Source organism: Macrotis lagotis, chromosome 4 (genome assembly GCF_037893015.1).
Source record: "Macrotis lagotis isolate mMagLag1 chromosome 4, bilby.v1.9.chrom.fasta, whole genome shotgun sequence".
NCBI lineage: Eukaryota > Metazoa > Chordata > Mammalia > Peramelemorphia > Peramelidae > Macrotis > Macrotis lagotis.
This window is the reverse complement of record NC_133661.1, coordinates 209,252,594-209,268,620: the sequence shown is the minus strand read 5'-3', so window position 1 is coordinate 209,268,620 and position 16,027 is coordinate 209,252,594. Positions and strand designations below refer to the sequence as shown.

General features: G+C 34.5%; 1 protein-coding gene across 5 annotated transcripts in view; it reads left to right on the top strand.

Annotated features, from left to right (window-relative positions):
• AKAP6 (A-kinase anchoring protein 6) overlaps window positions 1-16,027 on the top strand; it is a 474,513-nt gene that overhangs the window by 413,416 nt on the left and 45,070 nt on the right. For all 5 annotated transcript variants that reach the window (XM_074235346.1, XM_074235350.1, XM_074235349.1 and 2 more), the window contains exon 12: window positions 3,332-3,547. In XM_074235346.1, the coding sequence (XP_074091447.1) occupies window positions 3,332-3,547 (216 nt within the window). The remainder of the gene's footprint in view (window positions 1-3,331; window positions 3,548-16,027) is intronic.

Genomic DNA, 16,027 nt, shown 5'->3' with positions numbered 1-16,027 from the left:
TCACATACTGGGGAGAGGGGGAAGGAATACAAACATGTTGACCATATAAAATTCTCCTATTGATTTACCTGTTTTTAAGCAATGACTTTTCTTTTTCAACATGAGGTAAAGGCTTATTAATTCTGAGTATAGATCAAGTTCTTGGCATGATTAAAATTTTTAAAAACTATGATTAAAATATCTTTAAAAAACAAACATTATATGTAGATAGTAACTGGATCTCTCTTTGTTTTTAATTTTATTTATTTTAAGTCAATGGAGTTAAGTGACTTGCCCAAGGTCACACGACTAGGTAATTATTAAGTGTCTGAGATCAGAATTAAACTCAGGTCCTCCTGACTCCAAGGCTAGTGCTCTATCCACTACACCACCTAGCTGCCCCTTGTTTGTTTGTTTTTAACAAGTTCTGTAGTAATCTCTCCATTTAAACTACCTTGGGCTAGAGATTAAGGCAGCTAGATGACTCAGAGGATAGAGCCTTGGGTCAGAGTCAAGGAAGACCAGAGTTCAAATGTGATCTCAAAAACTTAATAGATTTGCCTTAATCTACAGGGGAAGGAAATGGCAAACCACTCCAATATCTTTGCCAAGAAAACTCCATGGACAATATTGGCATATTATGTTCCATGGCATCATGGAGAGTTGGATACAACTGAATAACTGAACAGCACAAGATGTTAGGTTGATATACTCTGAAGTATCGTGGTAATGATATGAGGTCATAAATGGTCATTTCTGTTTAAAAAAAACACATACACATTCAATAACCTTTAAGGAGGATTTTACCACCTGAATAATCTTTTGTTTTGTTTCAGAACTATTTTTTTTAAATCTGCCAGTAGGATCTTTCTAAATCTTACTTGATATAGTATCCTCCAATCTTCAGGGCCCTTTTATCATTCCTTTCCATTTGTTAACTTGACTATGAATTATTTTGTTGATTCTCATCTTTGGTAGCCTAATTTTGATTCCATTCAGCTACAAAGTCAGTTTTGCAAAAGCAATACCTGACCACTATCCCCACACTACCCCCTTTTCATCTAAACTTGCTTCCTTCCCCTCCCCCTTATAAAGAAAGGAAAACTGAAGATTTCTTTTTTAAAAAAAAGTAATATGTCACTATTTGGGTAGCTAGGTAACCTAGCAGATAGAGCACTGGACTTGGAATTAGGAAGACTCATCTTCCTGAGTTCAATGCTGGCCTCAGACATTTTTACTAGCTATGTGACCTTGGGAGAGTCACTTAACCCTGTTGGCCTCAATTTCTTCATCTGTAATATGAAATGTAGAAGGAAATGGCAACCACTCAAGTATCTTTGCCAAAAAAAAAAAACCTACAAAAAAGTCAGACATGACTGAAACAACTCAATAACAAGAAGTATCACTATTCATAAATTTGAAAAGCCTCCTTCAAGTTAAGTCCAGTTGTCATAAAATTATTCTTTAGGGCTACAAATTAAGAAATTAAGTTACATTTAAGTGTGATCAGTAAATCAAACAATTAGGATCAGAGCAGTAGGTTGCTGGTAGGATAACTTTATATATCTCTAGGGGTCTTTGTTTTTGTGGTGGATCAGGTCCTCAATATTATTTCTGTGTAGGTCTGGGCGGGGGTGGAATGGGGGTTTCTCGTCATCTAATATTAGACTAATGAATAGCATAAGAAAAGAAATATGTCACACCTGATGGTTTACCAGGAGCTATGTAGGGAAATAGTAATGAACCCTAGGAAAATAAATAAGGGTAAATTCAGGAAACATATGTGAAAATGCAGCACTGGTATAAATTGAATAATAAAATTCCTGGTCATATTTTGCCATAAATAGAGGTTTGGGAATTTGTCATTCACCTTATTTAAAATTCAGAAATATTAAAGGTACAGGGTTCTCTCATTACAGAAATAATAGAATTCTGGCTATTACTGAGTTAGGGTAATTTAAATGGCTATAGAATGCATTATATCAATAAATGGAACATCTGTATGAAATGTCCACCTGCTGATCTACTACTACTCAGTGTACATTTCAATGAAATGCACTTCATCATTTTAAGACTTCTTCTAATGAAGCCTGATCTGGATTAACATTTTGAACACAAATACTTTTAGGCATTAAAACTCTCTCTCTAAATGAAATTGCATTGTCTTGTTTACCCTCGTTGATTAATAAGCAATCTGTTAACTGTTAGAACAGTCCAATTGTGCCAGTAGAAGGAGATTAGTAATTCTGTGATGTTGGTGGATATAATCATCATTTTTCTTGAAGGCTTTGAATTAGACTATCACTTACACATTATCCATAGGCAAAGAAAAGATAGAGCATTTTTAGACATGTGTACCCAGTATTTTTACTAGAGTCATTTCAGCCTAGGGTCACGGCAGCAATATAAAAACTTCCAGGGGGGTTGGAAGAGAGGCAAAATGATGTTTCAATGCTTTCACATTCCTTCTAAATTGCCTCTATATGTCTATTTGAGTATAGGTAACTTTTTACTTTAAACAAAGTGATGTAATACCCTGATACCTTAATTTCTGTTTTTCAGATTGTTTTTTTTTAAATCAAGATTAGAAAGAACAGGAATAGCTCAATTATCTGTTTTTTCTCCTTAGAAAAGAGGTTTTATATTTTGAACAGCTTTTAGTTTCCTTTAACTTCTTTCAAGCATATCAAGAACCTCCAAACCTTCTTGCCCCAAAGCATTTAATGACAGAGCTACTTCCTTTAATGGTGTCTAATTGCCTTCTGTAGGACTTTTCCCCTCATTTCAGGTTTCCAAGGGGATTGAATCAAATTGGGCCAGGCTGTGAGCTTGACATATATGTTTCTTGAAAGGTTTCTTTAATTCAATTTGAAAATGTTAAATGACTAAGTCTCAAAGGGGAATAGACTAGCTTTCAGGTACATAACCCAGTGGAGAAGGTGCTGAAAAGGGAGGGATAGAGGGGCTTGGGGGATGGGGGAAAATGTTCTCTTAACATTAGTTGGCAACACAAGATATTTATCTAGAGCAAGGAGATTTTTAACTTTTTTATGTGTAATGGATCCCTTTTGGCATTCTGAAGAATGACATTCTGAAGAAACCTATGGACCCCTTTCAGAATAAATTTTTAAATGCATAAAAAATGAAATGTTCGGAATGACAAATAAAAAAATCTGGAAAAGGAACTACAGGTATGTTTCAACTTCATTAGTCTGCTCTTCATTTTGATTGGAAATGATGAGTATAGCAGAAAAAGGTAAAAATGTAAGGAAATAAGAAATTAGCAGTTAATGGAAAGTGTGAGAGCAAATAACAGTACTAACATCCATGAATTCCTCTCTGTGTTTATCAGTCTCTGTGCAGTGAAATCAAACAACGCAGGCGTGGGGTGGCCTCCATCCTCCGCTTATGCCAGCACCTCCTGGATGACCAAGAGACCTGCAATCTCAACGCAGATCACCAACCAATGCAGCTGATCATAGTGAACCTCGAAAGAAGGTGGGAGGCCATTGTCATGCAAGCTGTCCAGTGGCAAACAAGGCTACAAAAGAAGTTGGGCAAAGAGCCGGTGAGTGATGCTTGCTTTTAAAAAGGCCCAGTGTTCTCTTCTTCTTCTTCCTTTTTTTTTCCCACAGAAGGACCATTCTTTTAGGGTTTGGCAAACATGTTCATCTTGCAAGTAGCTTTGCTGACTGAAGGTGCATTTCTGTCCAATCAGTAAATGAAGTTCGTTTCCTCACCGCCCCCCACAAGGCTCAGATTTGTTTGACTAATAAGATGCATCTTAGTATGTCTCAATGTTCTGTTTTTAATAGCGCACAGGTTTTTATTGAACCTCAAGAAAGCAAACCATTAATTCTTTCAATTTCTTAAATCACCTCTTGCCCAGGGTACTTGTTAATCATACAAGACCCCATGAATATTTTGCTAGGAGCTGGTTCTGTACTTTCTGAGCATATGGGGCAGTGCAGATTTTCTTGAAATAAAGCAGTGTTTACCTTTCCATTATATGATGGGGCTCTGATTTAGACACCAATTTAGACACCAATCCTCACTTTATTTCTTACCTGAGGCAGAAATGTGACAGTGCTACATTAATACATTTACTGAGAGAGGAAGTTTCATTTCAATGTTGGAAGAAATCATTCTTTCTAAGTTGAATTAGAAGTTCCACTTCTTATTACTGGTCTTTTACTAATACTGATGGACAGCTAAGTAGCAAAGTGAATAGAGCTCCAGGCCTGGAGTCAGGAAGACCTGAGTTCAGATTTGACCTCAGACACTTGCTAGCTATGGGACCCTAGACAAGTCACTTAACCCTGTTTGCCTCAGTTTCCTCATCTGTAAAATGAGCTGGAGAAGGAAATGGAAAACCAGGATATCTGCCCAAAATAACCCTCTAATCAGGGCATGAAGATTTGGAGACAACTGAAAAATAACAAAAAAATATTGCCATTGACTTATGGAAATGAAGGAAACACGTGAGACTATGAGTGTGACTATGACTATGAGATAGAGTACAAAATGAACATTTATATTTAAGGTATGCAAAGTGCTTTGCTTATATTATCTCACCTGATCCTCATAACAGCCTTGCCAAGAAAATGGGGCCAGGAAGAGTCGAATATGACTAAAAAAGACTAAACAACAACAAATTATCTCCAATTTACTGATGAGGAAACTGGGGCTGAGGGAGGTTAAAAGATCTGCCCAAGATTACATAGGGAAGCATGTGTCTGAGAGAGGTTAGGTCTTCCTGCCTTCAGAAGGTCTAGTGCCCTATCCATTAATTCATGTTTTTAACGTAGGAACTTGGGTACAGCATTCTGTTTGTAAAAGGTCCGACACCTAATGTTTGAACAAATAAATTGAATAAATAAAAAAGGAACCACTCCTGGCCTTTATAGATCCCCAGTTCTATATCCAGGGAAAGCTGGGGATTCATAGTTCTAGCAATCAAAGGGAAAATTCCTTTCTTGGCAAAGTGAGGTCTTCACTGAATTTCATCTTTAATAGTGCCCTAATATTTGTTGTTTGGTGTGGTTGGCATCAGGGAGTAGGAACAGAAGGTCCAATGAATTAATTGGCTTTCTAAGTTCCTATACATATATAGCTACCAGTCTAGAGAGTGTGATATTAGCCTCTGGGGTGCTATTTAGTAGTTCTAAGTTAAAGTTGTCAAATTGTCTATGACTTGCAAATTATTACCAATAATTATTGAATTGGTTATTTTTTCCTTGAGACCACCAGTTGTAAAACTACTTACTCATTGTGTTGGGGTGCTATGGTATTTTGCAGGGCAGGTGACAGATAGGAAAGATTGTTTTTTTCTCTGCAAAGTATCAGTGGTAGTGGTTATTAAATATCTGAAACAGGAACCAAATCTGTGAAACCTTGAACGCTAATTCTTCTGATTTTCTTAGCAGTCAACCTGCTTCAGGGAAGCAAAACTAGATTTCTTTTGGGATTCAGAAGAAAATAAAAAGATGGCAAGAAGGCAGGAGTAGCTCTCTGATGACTAGAGATTAGAATTGTCTCTGGGAAGGGAGCTTTTATTGTTTCTGGAATAAGGGCAAGTTTCATCAGTGGGAAGCCCCTAAAGCTACAACTTTGGAAGCCCTATGACAACTTAGCATCAGTTAGTAAATTTGACAAGAATAATATCAATCATTTTTGTTGTTGTTACTTGTTTTCCAAGCAAGAAGCTGCTATGTCTGGGCTCATAGAAACAGTAGTAGTTGAAAACAAGTCCTTGTGGGCTAAATTTTGTAGGGAGCCACTGTAAAGATGGATGAGACTTGGGAATGGAATGAATTTCTGGTATATAAGTCCAAGTCACTAACTCTTTAATATCTGAGCATCAATGGTGTCTGAGAATCTCACCCTGTTTTCATAGGATGAAGCTCAAGTTTACGTTGCAGGACTAAGATAAACATTCCTGATTTTCCTCTCTTCTGAACATCAGTAGAATTTTGCCCTGGTCTTTAGTTGGGGTTGTTACGTTGAGGATAATTTTCATTCAGAATGATTATGAGAAAGGGAAATGATTTGATGTGTCTCATACAATCAGGTGGCACATTGGATAGAGTACTGGGTTTGGAATCAGAAAGACAATGCTTCCTGAGTTAAATCTGGCCTCTGACAATTACTACCTTTGTGACCCTGGGCAAGTCACTTAACCATGTTTGCCTCAGTTTCTTTATCTGTAAATTGAGCTGAAGAAGGAAAAGGCAAACCACTGTAGTATCTCTGACAAGAAAATCCCAAATGGGTTCACAGAGAGTTGGATATGACTGAAAACAACTAAATAGCATCTTAGAATCATAAATGTTTGAGCCAGAAGAGAATTTTTTAAATGTATTCATTTATTTTCATCCTTATGCACATGTGTATTATTATGTTACAAAATTTCCTTCCACCCTCTGTTCCCACCCCCCCTCCCCTCAGCAGCAAACAGATTAGCATTGTACATATATATTTTTGATAAACATGTTTACATATTAGTCATTTTCAGTAATTAAGATTAAGAGATAGAGATACATAAGAGATAATTTTTATAAAATGTTCATCAGATTCTGAAGGGTTGGTTTTTCTTTTGTTGTTGTTGTTTTTTGTTTTGCTTCCTCTGAATGGGATTAATATTGTCCATAGCTGGCCTAATACAATTGTCCTAGCTCTCTGAACTGCTGAGAGCAGCTGCTTCCATTAAGGTTTATCATCTCACAATGTTGTCAGAAGAGATCTTAGATCATCTAATTTTACCCTTTTATTTTACAGATAAGGATTCACAGCCAAGGAAGGTAAAGTAGCTAGCTTGACAGAGGTTAGACTCAAATAAAAATGCTTTGACTACAGTAATAGAAGACAGATTTGTTTAGTAGATTGTCAAAGCAGGTTTGAGTAAAAATACTATTTCTGATATAAACTAGTTTTAAGATTGCATTCCTGTTCTCAGTTTCCTCATCTGTAAAATGGATTACTTGTACTTTTTCTCATTTAGTTGCCGTGAGGCTCAAATGAGATCATATATGTAAAATATTTTGTGAAACTTATTAGTCCTATGTATCAGCTATTATTATTTCCACAACTATGTGGCTAGAAGTAATTTATCTTCTTTCTCTTTTTTTTTACAAGGCTATGGGGTTAGGTGACTTGCCCAAGGTCACAAAGCTAGGTAATTATTAACTGTCTGAGGCTGTATTTGAACTCAGTCCTCCTGACTCAAGGGCCAGTGCTCTATCTACTGTTCCTCCTAGCTGCCTGTATCTTCTTTTTTTAAAACAAATTGATAATTTTTTTTCACATTCATTTTCTTTCTTTCTTTTTCCAATTACAAGTTATGAAAGTTTTTCAACATTCATGCACTTGCATAGTATATGTTTAACATTTTTCTGTCACTCTCCCTTGCCTAACCTCAGTGTGGAACAGCATACTAAAAGTTGTACATTTACATATTTTTTAGGGGTTTTTTTTCCAAGGCAAACGGGGTTAAGTGACTTGCCCAAGGCCACACAGCTATGTAATTATTAAGTGTCTGAGACTGGATTTGAACCCAGGTACTCCTGACTCCAAGGCCGGTGCTTTATCCACTATGACATTTACATATATTTACCATGTTTATATATTAGTCATTTTTGTATGAGGAATTAGGACTAAGGGAAAAGAAAGAAAACCATGGGATAGGAAGTTAAAATTTAGAAGTATTTTAAAAAGTGAACAAAGTAACCATTCAACTCTGTTGGGTTTTTTGTTTGTTTTTATTTTCCTCTGAATGAGGATGGTGTTGTCTGTAACAAGTCACCCAGGGTTGTCCTAGATTTCTGAACTGTAGAGAGGAGTTGTATCCATCATAGTGATCAACTTATAATATTGTTGCTAATGCGTAAAATGTTCTCTTGGTTCTACTCCCTTAGCTCAGCATCAGTTTGTGTAATTCTTTCCATGCTTCTCTAAAGTCCAATCACTCATGATTTCTTATAAAACAATAGTATTCCATAACATTCATATACTACAACTTGTTCAGTCATTCCACAATTTATGGGTATTCCCTCAACTTCCAATTCTTTGCCCCTACAAAAATGAACTGCTATAAATATTTTTGAACAATTACAAGCATTTTCAAATGTCTTTCTACCTTCTCCCTTATCTGGTAGACTTTATTTTGTAATAAAAATTCAAAACAGAGATTTACCACCTCTAAAAATATGTGATGTAATCCATTTATACCCCTAGGTTCCTAAGCAAGTCACTTAACTTCTGTTTGCTTCAGGTCCTACAATGTAAAATAAAAATAATAATAGTACCTATCTTTCAGAGTTGTGAGGATCAAATGAGATAACAACTGTAAATTATTTAGCATAGTTTCTGGAGCATAGTAGACACTAGCAATGATGAAGATGATGATGATATGACACTGGGAACTTATTGTAGTAAATTGTAAGAGGCTGACATTAACTCCTCTTTACTTTTTTTTTTTTTGGCAAAATGATTTCTAGTTTGGGGCAGCTGGGTGGCACAGTGGATAGAGCACCAGCCCTGGAGTCAGGAGTACCTGAGTTCAAATCTGGCCTCAGACACTTAATAATTACCTAGCTGTGTGGCCTTGGGCAAGCCACTTAACCCCATTGTCTTGCAAAAAAAAATGATTTCTAGTTTTCACCATTATCAAATTGCAAGTTCTTTGCCAGATAGTTTCTATATTTGTTTTATTAATTACTAAACTATTGCAACTAATTCTTTCTGATTCTTGCTTATCTAATCTGTTCCACTGATTCTCTTTTTTCTATTTTTTTAACTAGCATAATATTTTTTTAAAAAGGTTGATCGCTTTAAATGTGATTTAAGGTCTGCAAGAACTATTCCCCTTTCATTTTTAATCTTCCCCCATTCATTCCTTTGGTTTTCTAAATTTTTAAATAATAGTTCCTCCAAATGACTTTTATCTGCCTCTCTGAAGTATTATTTTAGTAATTTGCTGGTTATAAGACTAAATCTAGAAAGTAATTTAGATTGGATCAAAATTTTTATTATATTGGAAGAGCTTAACTGTAAGCAATAAACATTCTTCCCCATTAGCTAATGCATTATTTATTTAAAGAGTTTTTATTAATTGCATTTCTAGAACTCTTGGAAGATTGACTCCCAGGTGTGATGAGCCTTTTGCAATGATTTTTAATGGATTTTTAAAAATATTTTTTCTTCAAAAAAAATTTATTTCTAAACAAAAATGCTGAAAATTTTTATAGATTTATTTTCTTATATTACTGGTTATTAATCATCTTGATTAGTTTATTTGCTGATTCTCTAGGGTTTTCTGAATAAATAATTATATTGTCTGATAAAAGAGAAGCTTGTCTATTCTTTGCCAATATTCAACTTTAATTTCTCTTTTTTCCTTGCTTAGAGACCAATCAATCAATAAACATTTTTAAACCAGACATCATACTAAGCTCAGAAAGTATTTCTAGGATCGTCAAAGAATAGTGGGGAAGGAGTTCATCTTTAATTTGCCCTTGTATTTATTTTTAAAATGCCTCATATTTCTCCATTGCAAATAAAGCTGCCTTTGATTTACCACCAAAAATATTCATTCAGTACCTATAATGTACTTTTTAAGGATTTTTGGCATAAATAAGCATTGTACATTGTCAAAGGCTTTTTCTTTTCATATAATCATTTAGTTTGTTTTAAATGTGTTTATTTATATAAATTATTTTCCTAATTTTAACTCATGTTCAAATCACTGGCATAAATCCCATATGGTCACAGTGAATACTTAGGGGGATGTATTGCCACAGTTCTTTTCCCTAGAATTTTAGTTGAAATGTTTATATAGCTCTGTATTACTGACATTGGTCTATAGGTTTCTTTGTTTTATCTTTCCCTGGTTTAAGTATTAGGATTATATTTGACTCATGAGAATTTGATGAAATGTTTTCTTTTTCAATTTTTGAGAAAAACATTTGTAGCACATTATTAACTATTCTTTAAATATTTGAAATCACATTAATTCCTTTTGGACCAGGATTAATTTTTTTAAGTTCCTTTAGACTTCAATTTCATTTGGGATAGACATTTTATAAGTCTTTTCAAAAAATTACATTTTAATTTGATTATTTCCCTAAGAACTATGTTTTTCATTTTATTGATTTCTCTTCCAGTTGTCAAGATTTCCTCTTTGTTTCTTACTTCAGGTTTATTTGTTAAGAGATTCATAGTAGTTTTTTCAAATATTCAGAGGACTGTCATGGAAAAAGGAATAAAATTGACTGCTCTCAGAGCATAGAAGTTAGGATCATTTCCTAGAAGTAATGAAGACTTTAGCTTCATAAAAGAAAAAGATTATTTCCCTAAGCAACATATTAGTCAACAATCAACAAACATTTCTGTTAGGCACTATGCTAAGTGCCAGATAAAATTATGAAAAGAAAAAGACAATCCCTGCCCTAAAGGATCTTACAATTGAATTGGTAACAGGCAAAATAAATCTGAAAAGGGTAGCCAGGGAAGATATCTGGGGTTGGGAAACATGGAAAGCCACAGTTAAAAATGAGTGTAGCTAAGTGATGAGATATCTGACCTCTGCCCCTTCCTTATATGGAAGTTGAGGAATTTGTGACACCTTCCTCTATAAAATAGAGGGGCAAAGGTTCTGATGAGATTCAGTACTAAGGATGATTGGATATTACAGGGTGATAAGATTGCCTACTGATGAGAAAAGACAAAGAAATCCAAATATAAATTCATTTTCTTAGAAGTACAAGAAGTAGTCAGGCAAATTGCTACTCTTAGCCTAATTTGGGCCAACAAAGAATTGTGTTAAAGGATTAGAAATGATGAAAATCTTGGGAGAAAGTAGTAACATACATGCTTTGATGACTAAAAAGGAATACAATGGACATATTTAGGAATATTTTCTTAACTTTTAAAAAAGCAGTTTTCAGGAAGTTAAGAGAAAAGATTGCTATAAACCCATCAATAAAGGAAACTAAAAAGAAACAACTTAGGAGAAACAACTTAGGAACTCACAAAAAAAAATGAAATTCAAATCATGTAATTGTAAGGAATCTCAATGAGATTAATCCTGGTCCAAAAGGAATATATAATTTAATTTTGTCCAATTACATGTAAAGATAGTTTTCAACATTTATTTTTTATAGGATTTTGAGTTTCCCATTTCTCTGCCTCCCTCTTCTCCCTTCCACCTCTCTAAGATTGCAAATAATAAGATCACATTTTTAAAAAGATAAGTACAAAAAAAAGTAAAAATGGGGGTATTTAACCAAGAAAAGATAATTTTAAAAATAATGAAATGGACTTTTAAAGTCTTTAAGACTAATGAGTCTGAAAAGAACTCATGAGATCTCATAAAAGTCAAGCAAGAATCCCCCCTAAGAAGTACCTGATAAGGAACATTCCGGTCTCCACTTGAAAACTTCCATAATGAAGAACTCACTACTGCTAGAATCAATCCATTACATTTGGGGATAGCTCTAATTATTAGGAATGTTTTCCTTCTATTAAATTGAAGTTTACTTCTCTTAATTTCTAGAAACTGATCCTAATTCTATGCTGAGAACAGTCAAAAAATGTATTTCCTTTTGGCATAGGAGTCCTTTAGATATTTAAAAACAGTTACTATGAATTTAAGTTTTCTTAGTTTGGAGGCAGCTTGGTGATGCAGTGTATAGAGAACTCACCCTGAAGTTAGGAGAACCCAAGTTCAAATCTAGCCTCAGACCCTTAATAGTTACCTTGTTGTGTTACCTTGGGCAAGTCACTTAACTCCATTGCCTTGCTAAAAAGCAAGCTCCATTCTGGACAAGACCCATTTCTTCCCTTGACCCTCATATGATTTAGAGTTAGGTCAGCTCATTATGTTAGGAAATTCTCTATTGGTCCTTAATTAGTTTATTATTGTATGTCCTAAATTGGGATTCCTAGAGGCAGCTAAGTGATATTAATAGTTAGGAACATTGAACTGGGAATCATGAAAACTTGAGTGTGAATCCTTCTTATCTGTAAAATTAGGATAATAATAGCTCCTACCTTCCAGGGCTGTTGTGGGAATTAAATGAGGTAAAAATTTGTAAAAGCATTTTGTGCTTAATAAATTAGTTATTGTTATTGTTGTATTTTTAATGCCCTAGTCAGAGCTTGCTCAAGTCTTCAATGGCTCCCTATTTCCTTGGGTAAAATATAAAAACGTCTTAAGACATTTAAGTTCTTACACAATCTGACCCCAACTTCTCTTTCCACTCTTTCTACTCTAGAGTACTATACTTAGTCTTTCAGGCTCACTTGAACACCAGCTATTCCTCAGCCTGCATACATATTCCTTCTCCTACATGTACTTTGCATGTCTCCTGTGATTGAAACAAATTCTACATTTCTATTTACTAATAATAGTCTTTTATTTCTTCAAGGTCCAACTTAAGGGCCACCTCCTCCATGAAACCAGCTTTGATCTTATCCTACTCTCCTCCCACTTCTAATGGCATTTTCTCTAGGTCCCTCATTTGCCTGTATCACATGCTACTTGACATCATATTTATTTTAAGTCCTATCCCTCCTATTATATTACAAGGGGTAGCAGCATCTGTTACAGAGACATGCACAAAATAGGCATTCAATAAATGTTTGTTTAGATGAACCATGATTATAAGAGTTGTATCTGAGTTTTGAAAGAAAAGGTGGAGGGGAGGGGGTGCTGAGGAACTCCTGGATGAGTAAAGAACATGTCTTTTCTAACTCTATTATGCCTCTCAAATTTTGATCACATTTTTTTCCACTCATCCAGTTTTCTTCTCATTGTTTCCCTTGCCTCAAATCTCTCCCCTCTCTCAAATGCAAAATGATTTTCATAAAGGATTTAAGGTCTAAATGCATATCTCTCCTTCATAAACTGTAGTAGCCCTATATTACTTCAAGGATCAAACATAAATTCCCCTTTCTGGGGGCATTTAAAACCCTTTAAAACTTGTCCCTAATCTACCTTTCCAGTGTTGTTACAAATTGCTGACCTTTTGGTACATTATAATCCAGTTAACCTTACTGCTTTTCATACCCAGCACTTAATTGTTCATCTCTTTGGTTTGGTTTTTTGTCTATTTCAGGCCCTCCCACAAGCCCAAAGAAAGGCTTCTTTTATCTCTGCCTCTTAAAATACCAGTTTTCTTCAAGGATCAAAGTAAATAGCAACTTCCACATAAAGTCCTTCTGGATATGCATAGATGCCAGGGCCCTGCCCTCACAAATTACCTTCTATGTTCTATATATTTTTGTGTATATGTTGTCTCCCTTATCTGGATGATAAATTTCATCTAGATAAGGAAATGGTGTATCTCTGTCTTTGTATTCATGGTGTCTAGCATAATTTCTGAAACACAATTTTGATGGATTTTCTGACTTCTATTTTGAATACTCAGAAGGTATCTTTGTACCTGCCCAAGTCACTTATCTTTTCAGATTTTAGTTTCCTTCTGTAAAAATGAAAAGGATGAATTTGAACTCTATACTCTTTCTCTCTCCTCAGTTCTATGAGCATATAGCATTTTTCTTTGAAAACCTAGAGAACAAGAACTGGATTTTGTTATGGGTTTTGTTTGTTTATTCTTTATATAAGATCTACTATGTTTTAGGCATTTAAGAAATAGCAATAAAAAAAAGGAATCATTATTAGCAACAGTTAAAGGACCAGCAGAGTCTTGAGAATCAATTGCAAAGTTCTGTTAGTAACAAATGTCTTCTCACTTATTCTAAGTCTGATGTCTTCCCACTTATTCTAAATCCTACTGTCCCTAATTTAGGCATTTACATCCTCAAAGCATTGGATTATTTAAACTAGAAAAGTTTTGCTTGTTTTGTACCATATTTTCCATTGGTCAAATATGCTGTACACACAAGTGCAAGCAGATTAGATATGTACAGAGCATAAAAATTTTTCTCATTTTTAACTTAGAATAGTTTTCACTTTTGTCCACTGTCAGTACTGATATAATTCCTCTAATAAATTCTGAAGTCATTTTTCTTAGTTAATAAAAATATTATTTATATCAGAAAAATTGACCCCCATATTAAAGTGCCACTTTCCATATTTTTAAAAATAAGTGTTTTAAGTAAAAACAGCATCTCAGTTTGCTTCAAGATTCTCCCAGTCTTCTTGGATGTGTAGAAAAAAAAATCCCTGAGTTTGAATCCTTAGTTGTTCTAGTATTGTTTCTGTTCTTCACCAAAGTGTTTTGCTTTCTTTCTTTTTTTTTTTCTTTTCCTCTTACCCTGCTACTCAAGTGCCCTGGTGTAGAACACAGAATTGTGTGTCCAGAGAAACGCTATACTTATGCTTCCTTTGGAAGTATGCTCTACATCCAGTCACATAATTGAAAATAATAAGGCCACGATAAATGGGATGGCCCCAGGGTATAACACCCAAGGGATTCAATTGCTGTCACTTTTCATCAATGTCCATGCATCGTGGTAATTGAGGTAACATAACCAATTACCACATTTTAATTAGAGTTCTAAGAACTTGGGAAAATTTGCAATGGTGAGACAGCTCACTTTAAGTAAAAGGAAAAAAAGACAACTCTCTTCATGCTCCCCAGGCTTGTTCCTTGGGTGCTTATTTCTTAGAAGCAGGAGGTACATGAAACACTAGTTTGTCAGATTCTTAGCCTCCTTCTTCTCTCACTCTCTGTACCTCTCATGCATTCATTCAGTTATGCATTTTCAAAAACAAAATAATTATAATACTATTCCGTTGCCAAAATTATATCTCCACTCTCATCATTTATAATGTTCAGAAAATACAGATGAAGATGCTTCCTAGAGTGCTGTTTTGGGGTTACTAATCAGTTCTCTCTACGACAGTGTTTCTCATCTTGTAACTTGGGGGAGGGATGCTTAATATGCTCAGTCATCATTTTAAGTTAGTTACTGAAGGTTGTGACCTTCACATTCTTCTAGGTGGAATAACAAAGTACTAACAAAATCCTAGATTTATATGTACATATGATTATATACATACATAAGAATGTATTTACTTTAATATACATGAATATACTATAATGACATATACACATAAAGACATAGAGGGTGACATAATAAAAAACCAATTTCGCAATCAGAAAAACCTGGGTTCATATCCCACTCTGACACATGTTGACTTTATAGTCCTTGGAAACACTGCACATCTCAATGCTTCAAGCAATTCTTTGAGATTCTGGGTTGCAGATTAGATGCTGATTTTATTGGTGAGGAGGGTATTTTATCATTAGCTTTGGTCCAAAAAAGTAGGGAGTGTGTGTGTATATGTATTTATATGACATGAATGTAGATATAGATCTCCCAAACTAAAAAAAAAAACAAACAAACAAAACAAAATCCACCAGAATGAATTGCTTCATTTAGAAAATGAATTTGACTAAGGCAATTATTTTTATAAGGTTAGAGTTTAACTGGAAAACTCCTGTAAAATTTTAGAGCCTGCTACATAATCAAGTAATTATGTAATTACTTGCACTTAATTACTTACAAGAGAGATTTTTAAAAAGAAACTCAAAGTAAATCAAAAGTGCTTCATTTCTTTTTTAGAGTATTTTCTATCCATCTTTAGTTATCACAAAGCTTTTTCAAAAACTATTTATTGATGAGAAAGTGATTTTTCCTTTAAATCTCCCTTGCTATTCTTAGTCTCCTTTGTATGCATAGGTTCAAATCTTGATGAGTCTCCCACATGCTACAAGGAAAAAGATACCCAGATAGGCTTGGCCCTTCCCCTAAAGTTATATATATAAGTAACAGGCCAGCTTTTTTTTAATTAGGTTTCAAAAATATTGAAACAATTGCATAGAGAGATTTCCACCACTATTCCTTTCCTATTTTCTTGATGACAGAAATCTAGAAATGGGTATTCATTATTATTTATGCCAGTGTGTAAACATTTATAAATTTCTGACCAAAAATATTGTGAGTAGATAAAAGAGATTATCAAAAGAAGTTAATTAATCTTTCCTGGGGTATTTAGGAACAGGCAGAGGAGGGAACAAAT